The 16,796-nt window shown below is 44.1% G+C and overlaps 1 protein-coding gene across 2 annotated transcripts in view; it reads right to left on the reverse strand.

Moving 5' to 3' along the window:
* Positions 1–16,796, reverse strand: part of LOC121576753 (protein kinase C-binding protein NELL2) — a 136,180-nt gene that overhangs the window by 7,061 nt on the left and 112,323 nt on the right. For both annotated transcript variants that reach the window (XM_041890179.1, XM_041890178.1), the window contains one exon: positions 177–317. In XM_041890179.1, the coding sequence (XP_041746113.1) occupies positions 177–317 (141 nt within the window). The remainder of the gene's footprint in view (positions 1–176; positions 318–16,796) is intronic.

Here is a 16,796-nt window from a genome sequence, read left to right on the forward strand (position 1 = left end):
TGCCCTTGAGCAAGGCACTTAACCCTAATTGCTCCTGTAAGTCGCTCTGGATAAGAGCGTCTGCTAAATGACTGTAAATATCAATAGGAATTATCATATGTGACTAGGTGAATGAAGATTGCCTACAACCGCAGTGTTTCTTTTGGTCTTGTGATGAAAAGAGCGGGTCAACTCACCTATGCACGACTCCCCATTAGTAGAGAACAAGCCGTTGTCGTGGTAGCCATCACGACACTCGCAGTGGTACCACCCGGGCAGGTTGACACAGATGGCTTTGTCATCACACTCCACAAAACCATCAAAACACTCATCAATGTCTGTCAGGAGAGAGAGAGAGAGAGAGAGAAAGAACAGTGAAGACCTCTATCTCTCTACGTTTTTGTTCCGAATTATGTCACTAGAACAGCATATCGAACTTAGCTTCATTCTTGTCTGACAGGCATTTTCTACATTGGCCGTGACAATTTATTTAGACAAACAACAACGTGACCATCCATTTCATACAAAGGAACGAGGTGCAAGTAAATTAAACATCTGAAACAACTGGATTTATGTGAATACTGAATAAGAAGATGCCCTAATATTTCAACTTGTATTTAATTAGACTGGCTTGGCCAGATGAGAGAAACTTAGCTAGTGATTACGGGATTGGGGCTAAATGTGAGGGTCCAGGTTGCAGAGTGATTAAATGTGTCTGTGTAGGCACAGATGGATTTTTTATGATTGTGTGCGTGTGATGCATTATCAGAGTCCCTCATTATGAAAATTGCCCAGTACTATCAGTGACCTTCCCATTCAATTCCCCCAGAGTCAGACAGAACAGAGCACAGCAGGATCCCCTGGAGGGCCCAGGTCTCCTCTCCCCATCATCTTCTCCTCTACTCTCCGCTCTTCTCCTCTACTCTCCTCTTCCCCTCCCTTCTCCTTTCCTCTCCGCTCTTCTCCTCTACTCTCCTCCTCCCCTCCCTTCTCCTTTCCTCTCCTCTCTTCTCTTCTCCTCTCCTTTCCCTTCCTCTCCTCTTGTCCTCTCCCTCTGCCACAGCAGTAATAGGATTAAGATCTATTGGCTAATGAGCACTCACCCCTTTAATATAATTTCTCCAGCAGATTAACCATTGATCAAATGTTGTGGATATTAGGCCCTTATCAGGGATAGTTCACCCAAATTACAAAATTACATATTGGTTTCCTTACACTGTAAGCAGTCTATGGAGAAGGTTTGACAGCAATCCACGATTTTGGTTTAGTTTCCCTGGCACTGTTTCCAAATGCTAACGTTTTAGCATTTCTGGCAAAGATCCCATCCAAGTCCTGGTACCGATATTATAATTTTTTCGCACATCATGTCCAAATCATCCAAAAGTATCTAAAATTGATTGTGAAGCTCAACAAAGTTACTTACAGTGCAGTCGGAAAGTATTCAGACCCCTTGACTTTTTCAATATTTTGTTACGTTACAGCTTTATTGTAAAATTGATTCAATTGTTTTTTTCCCCATCATCAATTTACACACAGTACCCCATAATGACGAAGCAAAAACAGGTTTTTAGACATTTTAGCAAATGTATTACAAATAACAAAATTAAATATCACATTTACATATCTATTCAGACCCTTTACTCAGTACTTTGTTGAAGCACCTTTGGCAGCGATTACAGCCTTGAGTCTTCTTGGGTATGACGCTACAAGCCTGGCACACCTGTATTTGGGGAGTTTCTCCCATTTTTCTCTGCAGATCCTCTCAAGCTCTGTCAGGTTGGACAGGGAGTGTCGCTGCACAGCTATTGTCAGGTCTCTCCAGAGATGTTCGGTCGGGTTCAAGTCCGGGCTCTAGCTGAGCCACTGAAGGACATTCAGAGGCTTGTCCCAAAGCCACTCCTGTGTTGTCTTGGCTGTGTGCTTAGGGTTGTTGTCCTGTTGGAAGGTTAACCTTTGCCCCAGTCTGAGGTCCTGAGCGCTCTAGAGCAGGTTTTAATGAAGGATCTCTCTGTGCTTTGCTCTGTTCATCTTTCCCTCGATCCTGACTAGTCTCCCAGCATGATGCTGCCACGACCATGCTACACCGTAGGGATGGTGCCAGGTTTCCTCCAGATGTGACGCTTGGCATTCAGGCCAAAGAGTTCAATCTTGGTTTCATCAGACCAGAGAATCTTGTTTCTCATGGTCTGAGAGTCCTTTAGGTGCCTTTTGGCAAACTCCAAGCGGGCTGTCATGTGCATTTTACTGAGAAGTGGCTTCCGTCTGGCCACTCTACCATAAGGCCTGATTGGTGGAGTGCTGCAGAGATGGTTGTCCTTCTGGAAGGTTCTCCCATCTCCACAGAGGAGCTCTGGAGCTCTGTATGAGTGACCATCGGGTTCTCGGTCACATCATTGACCAAGGCCCTTCTCCACCGATTGCTCAGTTTGGCCGGGCGGCCAGCTCTAGGAAGAGTCTTGGTGGTTCCAAACTTCTTCCATTTAAGAATGATGGAGGCTACTGTGTTCTTGGGGACCTTCAATGCTGCAGAAAGTTTTTGGTACCCTTCCCCAGATCTGTGCCTTGACACAATCCTGTCTCTGAGCTCTACGGACAATTCCTTCGACCTCATGGCTTGGTTTTTGCTCTGACATGCACTGTCAACTGTGGGACCTTATATAGACAGGTGTGTGCCTTTCCAAATCATGTCCAATCAATTGAATTTACCACAGGTGGCCTCCAATCAAGTTGTAGAAACATCTCAAGGATGATCAATGGAAACAGGATGCACCTTAGCTCAATTTCGAGTCTCATAGCAAAGGGTTTGAATACTTATGTAAATAAGGTATTTCTATTTTTTATTTTAATACTTTTGCAAAAAAGTCTAAAAACCTGTTTTCGCTTTGTCATTATGGGGTATTGTGTGTAGTTTGATGAGGAAAAATAATAATTTAATCAATTTTAGAAAAAGGCTGTAACGTAACAAAATGTGGAAAAAGTCAAGGGGTCTGAATACTTTCCGAATGCACTGTATAGATGATTTGAACATGATGTGCGAAAAATTCTAATATCGGTCCCATGACTTGAATGGAATTTGTGCCACAATGTAGGAAAAAGGTATGTACAGCAGTAGTTATATACAGTAAGATTAGCCATGTTGAGAATACAGTATGTACATATAAAGTAAGTAATCAATTAGTTATTTTTCAGACATCAATAAAATTTCAACAGAATAATGATGCAGGAATGCAACTCTTATCTGTTCCTAACTACAGAAACGATTTCAGAACAATTAACATAATGTAAACATTATTAAAGTGACCAGTGTTCAATGACTCTGTACATAGGGCAGCAGTCTCTAAGGTGCAGGGCAGGGTACTGGGCGGAGGCCGGCTAGTGATGACTGTTTAACAGTCTAATGGCCTGGAGATAGAATATGTTTTTCCTTCTCTCTGTCCCAGCTTTGATGCACCTGTACTGTCTCCGCCGGTTACATGGTAGCAGGGTGAACAGGCCGTGGCTCGGGTGGTTGAGGTCCTCGATGATCTTCTTGGGCTTTCTGTGACACCTGGTGCTGTAGATGTCCTGTAGGGCAGGCAGTGTGCCCCCGGTGATGCGTTGGGCTGACCGCACTACCCTCAGGAGAGCTCTGAGGTTGCAGGCGGTGCAGTTGCCGTTCCAGGCGGTGATACAGCCTGACAGAATGCTCTCGATGATGCATCTGTAGAAGTTAATGCAGAGTTTCTTCAGCCTCTTGAGTTTGAAGAGGCTCTGTGGCACCTTCTTCACCACAGTGTCTGTGTGGAAGGACTATTTCAGGTCCTCGGTGATGTGCACACAGAGACCCTCTCCACTGCGGCCCCATCAATGTGGATGGGGGCGTGCTTTCTCTGCTGTCTCCTGTAGTCCACGATCAGCTCTTTCATTTTGTTGACGTTGAGGGAGATGTTATTTCCCTAGCACCACTCCGCCAGGGCTATGTTGGTAAACAGGTCTACCACTGTTGTGTCGTCAGCAAACTTGATGATTGAGTTGGAGACGTGCGTATCCATGCAGTCATGGGTGAACAGGAAGTACAGGAGGGAGCTGAATACGCACCCCTGTGGGGCCCCCGTGTTGAGGATCAGCATGACGGTGTTGCTGCCTACCTTCACCACCTGGGGTCGTCTCGTCACGAAGTCTAGGACCCAGTTGCAAAGGGAGGGGTTCAGACCCAGGGCCCTGAGCTTAGTGATGAGCTTGGAGGGCAGTGTGCAGTGCAATGGCGATTGTGTCGTCCGTGGATCTGTTGGGGCGGTATGGAAATTGCAGTGGGTCTAGGGTGTCGGATAAGGAGGAGGTGATATGGTCCTTAACTAGCCTCTCAAAGCACTTCAAGATGACAGAAGTGAGTGCTACAGGGCGATAGTCATTTAGTTCAGTTACCTTTGCTTTCTTGGGTACAGGAACAATGGTGGACATCTTGAAGCAAGTGGGGACAACATACTGGGATAGGAAGAGATTGAATGTGTCTGTAAACACTCCAGCCAGCTGTACTGTTGTTTTGCATCTTTGATTGCCTTACGGAGGACATAGCTGGTCTGTTTGTACACGTCCATGTTCCCAGTCACCTTGCCATGGTTAAATGCGGTGGTTCGCGCTTTCAGTTTTGCCGAAAGCTACCATCTATATATGGTGTTTGGTTTGGATAAGTTCCAATCGTCACAGTAGGAATAACATATTCTATGCACTTCTTGATGAACCCAGTCACAGAGTCAGTGTATACGTTGATACTTTTCCCAGAGGCGACCCGGAACATTTCCCAGTCCTCGTGATCAAAACAATCCTGAAGCATAGATTCCGATTGTTCAGACTAATGTAGAACAGACCTTACCACGGGTGCTTCCTGTTTAAGTTTCTGCTTATAGGCGGGGAGGAGCAGGATGGAGGAGTGCTTTGATTTGCCAAAGGGGGGGCAGGGGAGGGCCTTGTAGCTGTCCCAGAAGTGAGAGTAACATGGTCCAGCATGTTGGTAGAATTTCGGGAGCATTTTTCTCAGATTTCCTTTATTAAAGACCCCAACTACAATAAATGTGGCCTCAGGATATGCGGTTTCCAGTTTGCACAAAGTCAACTCAATCAAATCAAATTTTATTTGTCACATGTTTCGTAAACAACAGGTGTAGACTAATAGTGAAATGCTTACTTACGGGTCCTTTTCCAACAATGCAGAGTTAAAGATAAAGATAATATTTTAAAAAATACATGTAATAGTGACACAAGGAATAACAAATAACAATAACGAGTAAAAATAACATGGATATATACAGGGAGTAGCAGTACCGAATTGATGTGCAAGGGTACGAGGTAATTGAGGTAGCTATGTACATATACGTAGGAGTAAAGTGACTAGGCAACAGGATAGATAATAGACAGTAGCGGCAGCGTATGTGGTGAGTGTGAAAGTGTGTGTGTGGTGTCAGTATGTAGTGTGTGTGTTTCGGTGTCAGTGTAAGTATGTGTGAGTGTGTGGGTAGAGTCCAGTGTGTGTGCATAGAGTCAGTGCCTTCCTCTGCACCTGGTATAGAGGTTCTGGATGGTAGGGAGCTCGGCCCCTACCTCCCCGCCTATGAGCAAAAACTTAAACAGGAAGTACTGGGCTGTACTCACCACCCTCCGTAACGCCTTGCCTTGCAGTTGCCGTACCAAAACAAAATCAAATCATATCAAATGTTATTGGTCACATACACGTGTTTAGCAGATGTTATTGCGGGTGTAGCGAAATGCTTTATTTCTTTAGCCTCCTGAGGTTGAAGAGGCTCTGTTGCGCCTTCTTCGCCACACTGTCTGTGTGGGTGGTCCATTTCAGTTTGTCAGTGACGTGTACGCCAAGGAACTTGAAGCTTTTCACCTTCTCCACTGCAGTCCCTGAAGTCCACGATCATCTCCTTTGTTTTGTTGACGTTGAGTGAGAGGTTATTTTCCTGGCACCACACTCCCAGAGCCCTCACCTCCTCCCTGTAGGCTGTCTCGTCATTGTTGGTAATCAAGCTTACTACTGTTGTGTCATCTGCAAACTTGATGATTGAGTTGGAGGCGTGCTTGGCCACGCAGTCATGGGTGAACAGGGAGTACAGGAGTGGGCTGAGCACGCACCCTTGTTGGGCCCCAGCGTTGAGGATCAGTGAAGTGGAGGTGTTGTTTCCTACCTTCACCACCTGGGGGCGGCCCGTCAGGAAGTCCAGGACCCAGTTGCACAGGGCGGGGTTCAGACCCAGGGCCTCAAGCTTAATGATGAGCTTGGAGGGTACTATGGTGTTGAAGGCTGAGCTATAGTCAATGAACAGCATTCTTACATAGGTATTCCTCTTGTCCAGATGGGATAGGGTAGTGTGCAGAGTGATGGCGATAGCATTGTCTGTGGATCGATTGGGGCGGTAAGCAAATTGAAGTGGGTTTAGGGTGGCAGGTATGGTAGAGGTGATATGATCCTTGACTAGTCTCTCAAAGCACTTCATGATGACAGAGGTGAGTGCTACGGGGCGATAGTCGTTTAATTCAGTTATGTTTGCTTTCTTGGGTACAGGAACAATGGTGGCCATCTTGAAGCATGTGGTGACAGCAGACTGGGATAGGGAGAGATTGAATATGTCCGTAAACACACCTGCCAGCTGGTCTGTGCATGCTCTGAGGACGCGGCTAGGGATGCCGTCTGGGCCGGCAGCCTTGCGAGTGTTAACACGTTTAAATGTTTTACTCATGTCGGCCACGGAGAAGGAGAGCCCACATTCCTTGGTAGCGGGCCGTGTCGGTGGTACTGTGTTATCCTCAAAGCGGGCGAAGAAGGTGTTTAGTTTGTCCGGAAGCAAGACGTCGGTCTCGGCAACATGGCTGGTTTTCCTTTTGTAGTCCGTGATTGTCTGTAGACCCTTTCCTGAGCTAATAATGTAAAAAATAATACAAAAAAATACAAATACCGCAAAGTTTCCTAAGAGCTAGTTGCGAGGCCGCCATCTCCGTCGGCGCCATTACCAAGCGGTGATGCAGCCAGTCAAGATGCTCTCAATGGTGCAGCTGTGTAACTTTTTGAGGATCTGAGGGCCCATGCCAAATCTTTTCAGCCTCGTTAGGGGGATGAGGCACTGTCGTGCCCTCTTCACAACTATGTGGGTGTGTGTGGGCCATGTTAATTCCTTAATGATGTGGACACCGTGGAACTTGGAGCTCTTGACCCGCTCCACTACAGCCCCATCGATGTGGAAGGGGGCATGCTCGCCGCTCCGTTTCCTTTAGTCCACAATCAGCTCCTTTGTCTTACTGACATTGAAGTCCGGTGTAGTTCTCTGAGAGCCGTCGCGGTGTCGGCTTGGGGGAATATACAGGGCAGTGAATAATTTAAGAAAATTAATCTTTTTCACAGAGAATTCTTTCTTCCTGTCCGTGGGATGTATGGAGAACCCTGCTGGCTGTAAGGACAGGGACAATATATCCATTGAGAGCCATGATTCCGTAAAAAACAGAGTATGCTACAGTCCCTTATGTCTCAATGAAAGGAGATCTTCGCCTTGAGCTTGTCTACTTTATTGTCCAGGGACTGAACGTTAGAGAGTAATATACTTGGAAGCGGTGGATGGTTTGCTCGTCGCCTGACTAGAACCCCACTTCTCCTCCCTTTTCTCCGGCGTCAACATTTTGGTGTAGTGCCCAGGATGAATGGAGCTGCCTCGGGAAGTCCAAACAAAGGATCCATATCAGGGAAGTCAAATTTCTGTTCGGATTTCTCATGACTGACCGCCAATTTAATGTCCAAAAGTTATTTTCGGTTGAAGGACATAATACTTGAAACATTCTGAGCAAATAATGTAAGAAATAACACAAAAAAATGCTAAATACTGCACCTTGCCACCTAAATGTATGAAAATGTATGCACTCACTAACTGTAAGTCGCTCTGGATAAGAGCGTCTGCTAAATGACGTAAATGTAAAAGCATATCATATGGTAACACCAAAAATAATAACCAGCCTTGAAATTAAGCATATTCTCTCGTCTCAGTTATGAAGTGAAATCTCTCATTCTCTTTGTTGCCAGTGAATTTCAGTTGACAGAGATTGACATGCTTTGAAATAGAGAAGTGGCATGTGGTCTCGAGCCCGGATGGGGAGGGGGGGAAAAAAGTATCTATTTAAATAATAATTTCTCCAATCTGACTGCATGAAATTGTTCAAAGAAAGATGGAGTTACTATGTATAACCAACATAGAGGCAATGCAGTTCTAAATATACACAAATTGAACTATTTTCAGCGTACATTCATTTGAACTGTTCTGTTGCTATGCCTAAATGCCCTGCTATGGTGACAGGAGGTCACGTTTTCAATTAAACGTTTCACCCTCTACTTCCTTCATGTGACACCACAGCTGTCGATCACAATTACAGCAAAGCACTTCAGAGGCCTTTCTAAAATTGATGGTGGGTCTAAATATACCTTCTAAAACGACTGCTTCCTGTAATGTCTGAATTAGACTTATCACGAATGCAAGGCACGTGTAAATTCACCCTTACATCTTACAATTCTTAATTTACCATCAAGAGCAATAACAATATGGGCGTTTCATGTGAAAATTAGATATTTTCTGGTGAGAGGAAGGAAATTAAATGTATATGAAAGCATGAGGCAGAATGACTGTGAATCACTATAAGCAGTGGCAGTGCCTGATTCAAGTCTGTGAATCACATTCTAGTACAGCTTGGCCATATATTGTATATTACATTTTCAGTGAAGAAAAAAAGAAAAGGAAAGGAAAGGAAAGGAAAGGAAAGGAAAGAAGGTGGAGGGAGAGAGCTGATGGGACAACCATTGTTATTTCTCTCGTTATGGTCAGCAACAGGCTGGAAACAAAGTATCTATTTAGACAGCTCTCCAAAGGCACTCAACTACTTGGTCAATGTTTTCTCTCCCCTTTCCTCCTTCTGTTTGTTACACTGGCACTTCCTCCTTCTCACCTGGATGGAAAATTACTGAGGATGGTAGCGGACTATATTGCCACTCCAATTTGCCATTCATTCTAAGCCTACAATAAAGTGTGTGCCCTCAGGCCTGGAGGGAAGTAAACACTGGGCGAAAAGGGTCCATTTCAGGGAATACAGTTGAAGTCGGAAGTTTACATACATTTAGGTTGGAGTCATTAAAACTCGTTTTTCAATCACTCCACAAATTTCATGTTAACAAACTATAGTTTTGGCAAGTCGGTTAGGACATCTACTTTGTGCATGACAAGTAATTTTTACAACAATTAATTACAGACAGATTATTTCACTTATAATTCACTGTATCACAATTCCAGTGGGTCAGAAGTTTACATACACTAAGTTGACTGTGCCTTTAAACAGCTTGGAAAATTCCAGAAAATGATGTCATGGCTTTAGAAGCTTCTGATAGGCTAATTGACATCTTTTGAGTCAATTGGAGGTGTACCTGTGGATGTATTTCAAGGCCTATCTTCAAACTCAGTGCCTCTTTGCTTGACATCATGGGAAAATCAAAAGAAATCAGCCAAGACCTCCGATTTTGTTTTTTGGGACCTCCACAAGTCTGGTTCATCCGGAGCAATTTCCAAACACCTGAAGGTACCACGTTCATCTGTACAAACAATAGTACGCAAGTATAAACACCATGGGACCACGCAACCGTCATACCGCTCAGGAAGGAGGCGCGTTCTGTCTCCTAGAGATGAACATACTTTGGTGCGAAAAGTGCAAATCAATCCCAGAACAACAGCAAAGGACCTTGTGAAGATGCTGGAGGAAACAGGTACAAAAGTATCTATATCCACAGAAAAACGAGTCCTATATAGAAATAACCTGAAAGGCCACTCAGCAAGGAAGAAGCCACTGCTCCAAAACCGCCATAAAAAAGCCAGACTACGGTTTGCAACTGCACAAGGGGACAAAGATCGTACTTTTATGAGAAATGTCCTCTGGTCTGATGAAACAAAAATAGAACTGTTTGGCCATAATGAACATCAATCCTATAGAAAATGTGTGGGCAGAACTGAAAAAGCGTTTGCGAGCAAGGAGGCCTACAAACCTGACTCAGTTACACCAGCTCTGTCAAGAGGAATGGGCCAAAATTCACCCAATTTATTGTGGGAAGCTTGTGGAAGGCTACCCGAAACTTTGACCCAAGTTAAACAATTTAAAGACAATGCTACCAAACACTAATTGAGTGTATGTAAACTTCTGACCCACTGGGAATGTGATTAAAGAAATACAAGCTGAAATAAATAATTCTCTACTATTATTCTGACATTTCACATTGTTAAAATAAAGTGGTGATCCTAACTGACCTAAGACAGGGAATTTTCACTAGCATTAAAATGTCAGGAATTATGAAAAACTGAGTTTAAATGTATTTGGCTAAGGTGTATGTAAACGTCCAACTTCAACTGTATCTTTACATTACACGTTTTTGATATTCTAGAGAATACAGACCATTTTCAATGCATATTTTGAGTTTTGTGGATATGCACTAATCCAGATGTGTCTTTTAGACATACAGTGGGGAAAAAAAGTATTTAGTCAGCCACCAATTGTGCATGTTCTCCCACTTAAAAAGATGAGAGAGGCCTGTAATTTTCATCATAGGTACACGTCAACTATGACAGACAAATTGAGAAAAAAAATCCAGAAAATCACATTGTAGGATTTTTAATGAATTTATTTGCAAATTATGGTGGAAAATAAGTATTTGGTCATCTACAAACAAGCAAGATTTCTGGCTCTCACAGACCTGTAACTTCTTCTTTAAGAGGCTCCTCTGTCCTCCACTCGTTACCTGTATTAATGGCACCTGTTTGAACTTGTTATCAGTATAAAAGACACCTGTCCACAACCTCAAACAGTCACACTCCAAACTCCACTATGGCCAAGACCAAAGAGCTGTCAAAGGACACCAGAAACAAAATTGTAGACCTGCACCAGGCTGGGAAAACTGAATCTGCAATAGGTAAGCAGCTTGGTTTGAAGAAATCAACTGTGGGAGCAATTATTAGGAAATGGAAGACATACAAGACCACTGATAATCTCCCTCGATCTGGGGCTCCACGCAAGATCTCACCCCGTGGGGTCAAATTGATCACAATATCGGTGAGCAAAAATCCCAGAACCACACGGGGGGACCTAGTGAATGACCTGCAGAGAATTGGGACCAAAGTAACAAAGCCTACCATCAGTAACACACTACGCCGCCAGGGACTCAAATCCTGCAGTGCCAGACGTGTCCCCCTGCTTAAGCCAGTACATGTCCAGGCCCGTCTGAAGTTTGCTAGAGTGCATTTGGATGATCCAGAAGAGGATTGGGAGAATGTCATATGGTCAGATGAAACCAAAATATAACTTTTTGGTAAAAACTCAACTCGTCGTGTTTGGAGGACAAAGAATGCTGAGTTGCATCCAAAGAACACCATACCTACTGTGAAGCATGGGGGTGGAAACATCATGCTTTGGGGCTGTTTTTCTGCAAAGGGACCAGGACGACTGATCCGTGTAAAGGAAAGAATGAATGGGGCCATGTATCGTGAGATTTTGAGTGAAAACCTCCTTCCATCAGCAAGGGCATTGAAGATGAAACGTGGCTGGGTCTTTCAGCATGACAATGATCCCAAACACACCGCCTGGGCAACGAAGGAGTGGCTTCGTAAGAAGCATTTCAAGGTCCTGGAGTGGCCTAGCCAGTCTCCAGATCTCAACCCATAGAAAATCTTTGGAGGGAGTTGAAAGTCTGTGTTGCCCAGCGACAGCCCCAAAACATCACTGCTCTAGAAGAGATCTGCATGGAGGAATGGGCCAAAATACCAGCAACAGTGTGTGAAAACCTTGTGAAGACTTACAGAAAACGTTTGACCTGTGTCATTGCCAACAAAGGGTATATAACAAAGTATTGAGAAACTTTTGTTATTGACCAAATACTTATTTTCCACCATAATTTGCAAAAAAATTCATAAAAAATCCTACAATGTGATTTTCTGGATTTTTTTCTCATTTTGTCTGTCATAGTTGACGTGTACCTATGATGAAAATTACAGGCCTCTCTCATCTTTTTAAGTGGGAGAACTTGCACAATTGGTGGCTGACTAAATACTTTTTTTCCCCACTGTATGCATCTGTTGGTCACAGATACAGTGCATTCGGAAAGTATTCAGACCCCTTATGTAACAATGGATTACATTGTTTTTTTCCCTCATCGATCTACACACAATACACCATAATGACAAAGCAAAAACAGGTTTTAGACATTTTTGCTAATTTATAAAAAATAAAAAACGGAAATATGACATTTACATAAGTATTCATACCCTTTACTCAGTACTTTGTTGAAGCACCTTTGGCAACAATTACAGCCTCGAGTCTTCTTGGGTATGACACTACAAGCTTTGCACAACTGTATTTGGGGAGTTTCTCCCATTGTTCGCTGCAGATCCTCTCAAGCGCTGTCAGGGTGGCTGGGGAGCGTCACTGCACAGCTATTTTCAGGTCTCTCCAGAGACGTTCGATCGGGTTCAAGTCCGGCCTCTGGCTGGGCCACTCAATGACATTAAAAAACTTGTCCCGAAGCCACTCCTGCGTTGTCTTGGCTGTGTGCTTAGGGTCGTTGTACTGTTGGAAGGTGAACCTTCACCCCAGTCTGAGGTCCTGAGAGCTTTGGAGCAGGTTTTCATCAAGGATCTCTTTGTACTTTGCTCCATTCATCTTTAGGTGCCTTTTGGCAAACTCCAAGCGGGCTGTCATGTGCCTTTTACTGAGGAGTGGCTTCCGTCTGGCCACTACCATAAAGACCTGATTGGTGGAGTGCTGCAGAGATGGTTGTCCTTCTGGAAGGTTCTCCCATCTCAACAGAGGAACTCTGGAGCTCTGTCAGAGTGACCATCGGGTTCTTGGTCACCTCCCTGACCAAGGCCCAATTGCTCAATTTGGCTGGGCGGCCAGCTCTAGGAAGAGTCTTGGTGGTTCCAAACTTCTTCCATTTAAGAATGATGGAGGCCACTGTGTTCTTGGGGACCTTCAATGCTGAAGAAATGTTTTGGTACCCTTCCCCAGATCTGTGCCTTGACACAATCCTGTCTCGGAGCTCTACGGACAATTCCTTCGACCTCATGGCTTGGTTTTTGCTTTGACATGCTCTGTCAACTGTGAAACCTTATATAGACAGGTGTGTGCCTTTCCAAATCATGTCCAATCAATTGAATTTACCACAGGTGGACTCCAATCAAGTTGTAGAAACATCTCAAGGATGATCAATGGAAACAGGATGCACTGGAGCTCAATTTCGAGTCTCATAGCAAAGGGTCTGAATACTTATGTAAATAAGTTATTTCTGTTTATTTATTTGTAATACATTTTCTAAAAACCTGTTTTTGCTTGGTCATTATGGGGCATTGTGTGTAGATTGATGTGGATAATGTTTTATGTAATGCATTTTAGAATCAGGCTGTAACGTAACAAAATGTGGAAAACACAAGGGGTTTGAACACTTTCCGAATGGGCCTCAGGAACTCGTCACAGTGTCTCTCTGCATTCAAATTGCCATTGATAAAATGCAATTGTGTTTGTTGTCCGTAGCTTATGCCTGCCCATACCACAACCACACATGGCACTCTGTTCACAGCAAACCGCATGCCCACACAACGCCATACATGTGGTCTGCGGTTGTGAGGCCGGTTGGACATACTGTCAAATCCTCTAAAACGACGTTGGAGGTGACTTATGGTAGAGAAATTAACTTTCAATTCTCTGGCAACAGCTCTGGTGGACATTCCTGCAGTCAGCATGCCAATTGCACACTCCCTCGAAACTTGAGACATCTGTGGCATTATGTTGTGTGAAAAAACTGCACATTTATTGTTCCCAGCACAAGGTGCACCAGTTTGTTTGTTTTTTCACCTTTATTTAACCAGGAAGGCCAGATGATAACAAGATCTCATTTACAACTGCGACCTGGCCAAGATAAAGCAAAGCAGTGCGATAAAAACAACAACAACACAGAGTTACATATGGGATAAACAAACATACAGTCAATAACACAATAGAAAATCTATAGACAGTGTGTGCAAATGTAGTAAGTTATGGAGGTAAGGCAATAAATAGGCCATAGTGCAAAATAATTACAATTTAGTATTAACACTGGAGTGATAGATGTGCAGAAGATGATGTGCAAATAGAGATACTGGGGTGCAAATGAGCAAAAATAAATAACAATATGGGGATGAGGTAGTTGGGTGGACTAATTACAGATGGGCTATGTACAGGTGCAGTGATCGGTAAGCTGCTCTGACAACTGATGCTTAAAGTTAGTGAGGGAGATAAGAGTCTCCAGTATCAGAGATTTTTGCAGTTCGTTCCAGTCATTAGCAGCAGAGAACTGGAAGGAATGGCGGCCAAAGGAGGTGTTGGCTTTGAGGATGACCAGTGAGATATACCTGCTGGAGTGCGTACTACGGGTGGGTGTTGCTATGGTGACCAATGAGCTAAGATCAGGCGGGGATTTGCCTAGCAGAGATTTATAGATGACCTGGAGCCAGTGGGATCGGCGACGAATATGTAGTGAGGGCCAGCCAACAAGAGCGTACAGGTCACAATGGTGGGTAGTATATGGGGCTTTGGTGACAAAACGGATGGCACTGTGATAGACTACATCCAATTGCTGAGTAGAGTGTTGGAGGCATGTTTGACAGCATGAGTGAAGGAGGCTTTGTTGCGAAATAGGAAGCCGATTCTAGATCTAACTTTGGATTGGAGATGCTTAATGTGAGTCTGGAAGGAGAGTTTACAGTCTAACCAGACACCTAGGTATTTGTAGTTGTCCACATATTCTAAGTCAGACCCGCCGAGAGTAGTGATTCTAGTCAGGCGGGTGGGCGGGTGCAAGCAGCGTTCGATTGAAGAGCATGCATTTAGTTTTACTAGCGTTTAAGAGCAGTTGGAGACTACGGAAGGAGTGTTGTATGTCATTGAAGCTCATTTGGAGGTTTGTTAACACAGTGTCCAATGAAGGGCCAGATGTATACAAAATGGTGTCGTCTGCGTAGAGGTGGATCTTAGAGTCACCAGCAGCAAGAGCGACATCATTGATATACACAGAGAATAGAGTCGACCCGAGAATTGAACCCTGTGGCACCCTCATAGAGACTGCCAGAGGTCTGGACAACAGGCCTTCCAATTTGAAACATTGAACTCTGAGAAGTAGTTGGTGAACCAGGCGAGGCAGTCATTTGAGAAACCAAGGCTATTTAGTCTGCCAATAAGAATGCGGTGGTTGACAGAGTCGAAAGCCTTGGCCAGGTTGATGAAAACGGCTGCACAGTACTGTCTTTTATCGATAGTGGTTATAATATCGTTTAGGACCTTGAGCGTGGCTGAGGTGCACCCATGACCAGCTCGGAAACCAGATTGCATAGCGGAGAAGGTACGGTGGGATTCGAAATGGTCGGTGATCTGTTTGTTAACTTGGCTTTCAAATACTTTCGAAAGGGAGGGCAGGATGTATATAGGTCTGTAACAGTTTGGATCTAGAGTGTCACCCCCTTTGAAGAGGGGGATGACCGCGGCAGCTTTCCAATTTCTGGGGATCTCAGATGATACAAAGGAGAGGTGGAACAGGCTAGTAACAGGGGTTGCTACAATTTCGGCGGCTAATTTTAGAAAGAAAGGGTCTAGATTGTCTAGCCCAGCTGATTTGTAGGATTTTGCAGCTCTTTCAGAACATCAGCTATCTGAATTTGGGTGAAGGAGAAGCGGGGGGGCATGGGAAAGTTGCAGCGGAGGGTGCAGAGCTGGTGGCCGGGTTAGGGGTAGCCAGGTGGAAAGCATGGCCAGCCGTAGCAAAATGCTTATTGAGATTCTCGATTATCGTAGATTTATCGGTGGTGACAGTGTTTCCTAGCAGTGGGCAGCTGGGAGGAGATGCTCTTATTCTCCATGGACTTTACAGTGTCCCAAAACGTTTTGGAGTTAGTGCTACAGGATGCAAATTTCTGTTTGAAAAAGCTAGCCTTTGCTTTCCTAACTGATTGTGTATATTTCTTCCTGACTTCCCTGAAAAGTTGCATATCGCGGGGACTGTTCGATGCTAATGCAGTACGCCACAGGATGTTTTTGTGCTGGTTAAGGGCAGTCAAGTCTGGGGTGAACCAGGGGCTATATCTGTTCTTAGTTCTGAATTTTGTTAATGGGGCATGCTTATTTAAGATGGAGAGGAAAGCACTTTTAAAGAACAACCTGTGTAATGATAATGCTGTTTAGTCAGATTATTGATATGCCACACCTGTCAGGTGGATGGATTACCTTGGCAAAGGAGAAATCCTCACTAACAGGGATGTAAACAACATTTTTGAGAAATAAGCTTTTTGTGCATATACAGTGCCTTGCAAAAGTATTCATCCCCCTTCGCGTTTTTCCTATTTGTTGCATTACAACCTGTACTTTTTTTTTATTTGGATTTCATGTAATGGACATACACAAAATAGTCCAAATTGGTGAAGTGAAAAAATAAAATAAAAATAGTTTCAAAAAATTCTAAATAACGGAAAAGTTGTGCATGCATATGTATTCATCCCCTTTGCTATGAAGCCCCTAAATAAGATCTGGTGCAACCAATTACCTTCAGAAGTCACATAATTAGTTCAATAAAGTCCACCTGTGTGCAATCTAAGTGTTACATGATCTGTCACATGATCTCAGTATATATATACACCTGTTCTGAAAGGCCCCAGAGTCTGCAACACCACTAAGCAAGGGGCACCACCAAGCAAGCGGCACAATGAAGACCAAGGAGCTCTCCAAACAGGTCAGGGACAAAGTTGTTG

Source organism: Coregonus clupeaformis, chromosome 11 (assembly GCF_020615455.1).
Source record: "Coregonus clupeaformis isolate EN_2021a chromosome 11, ASM2061545v1, whole genome shotgun sequence".
NCBI lineage: Eukaryota > Metazoa > Chordata > Actinopteri > Salmoniformes > Salmonidae > Coregonus > Coregonus clupeaformis.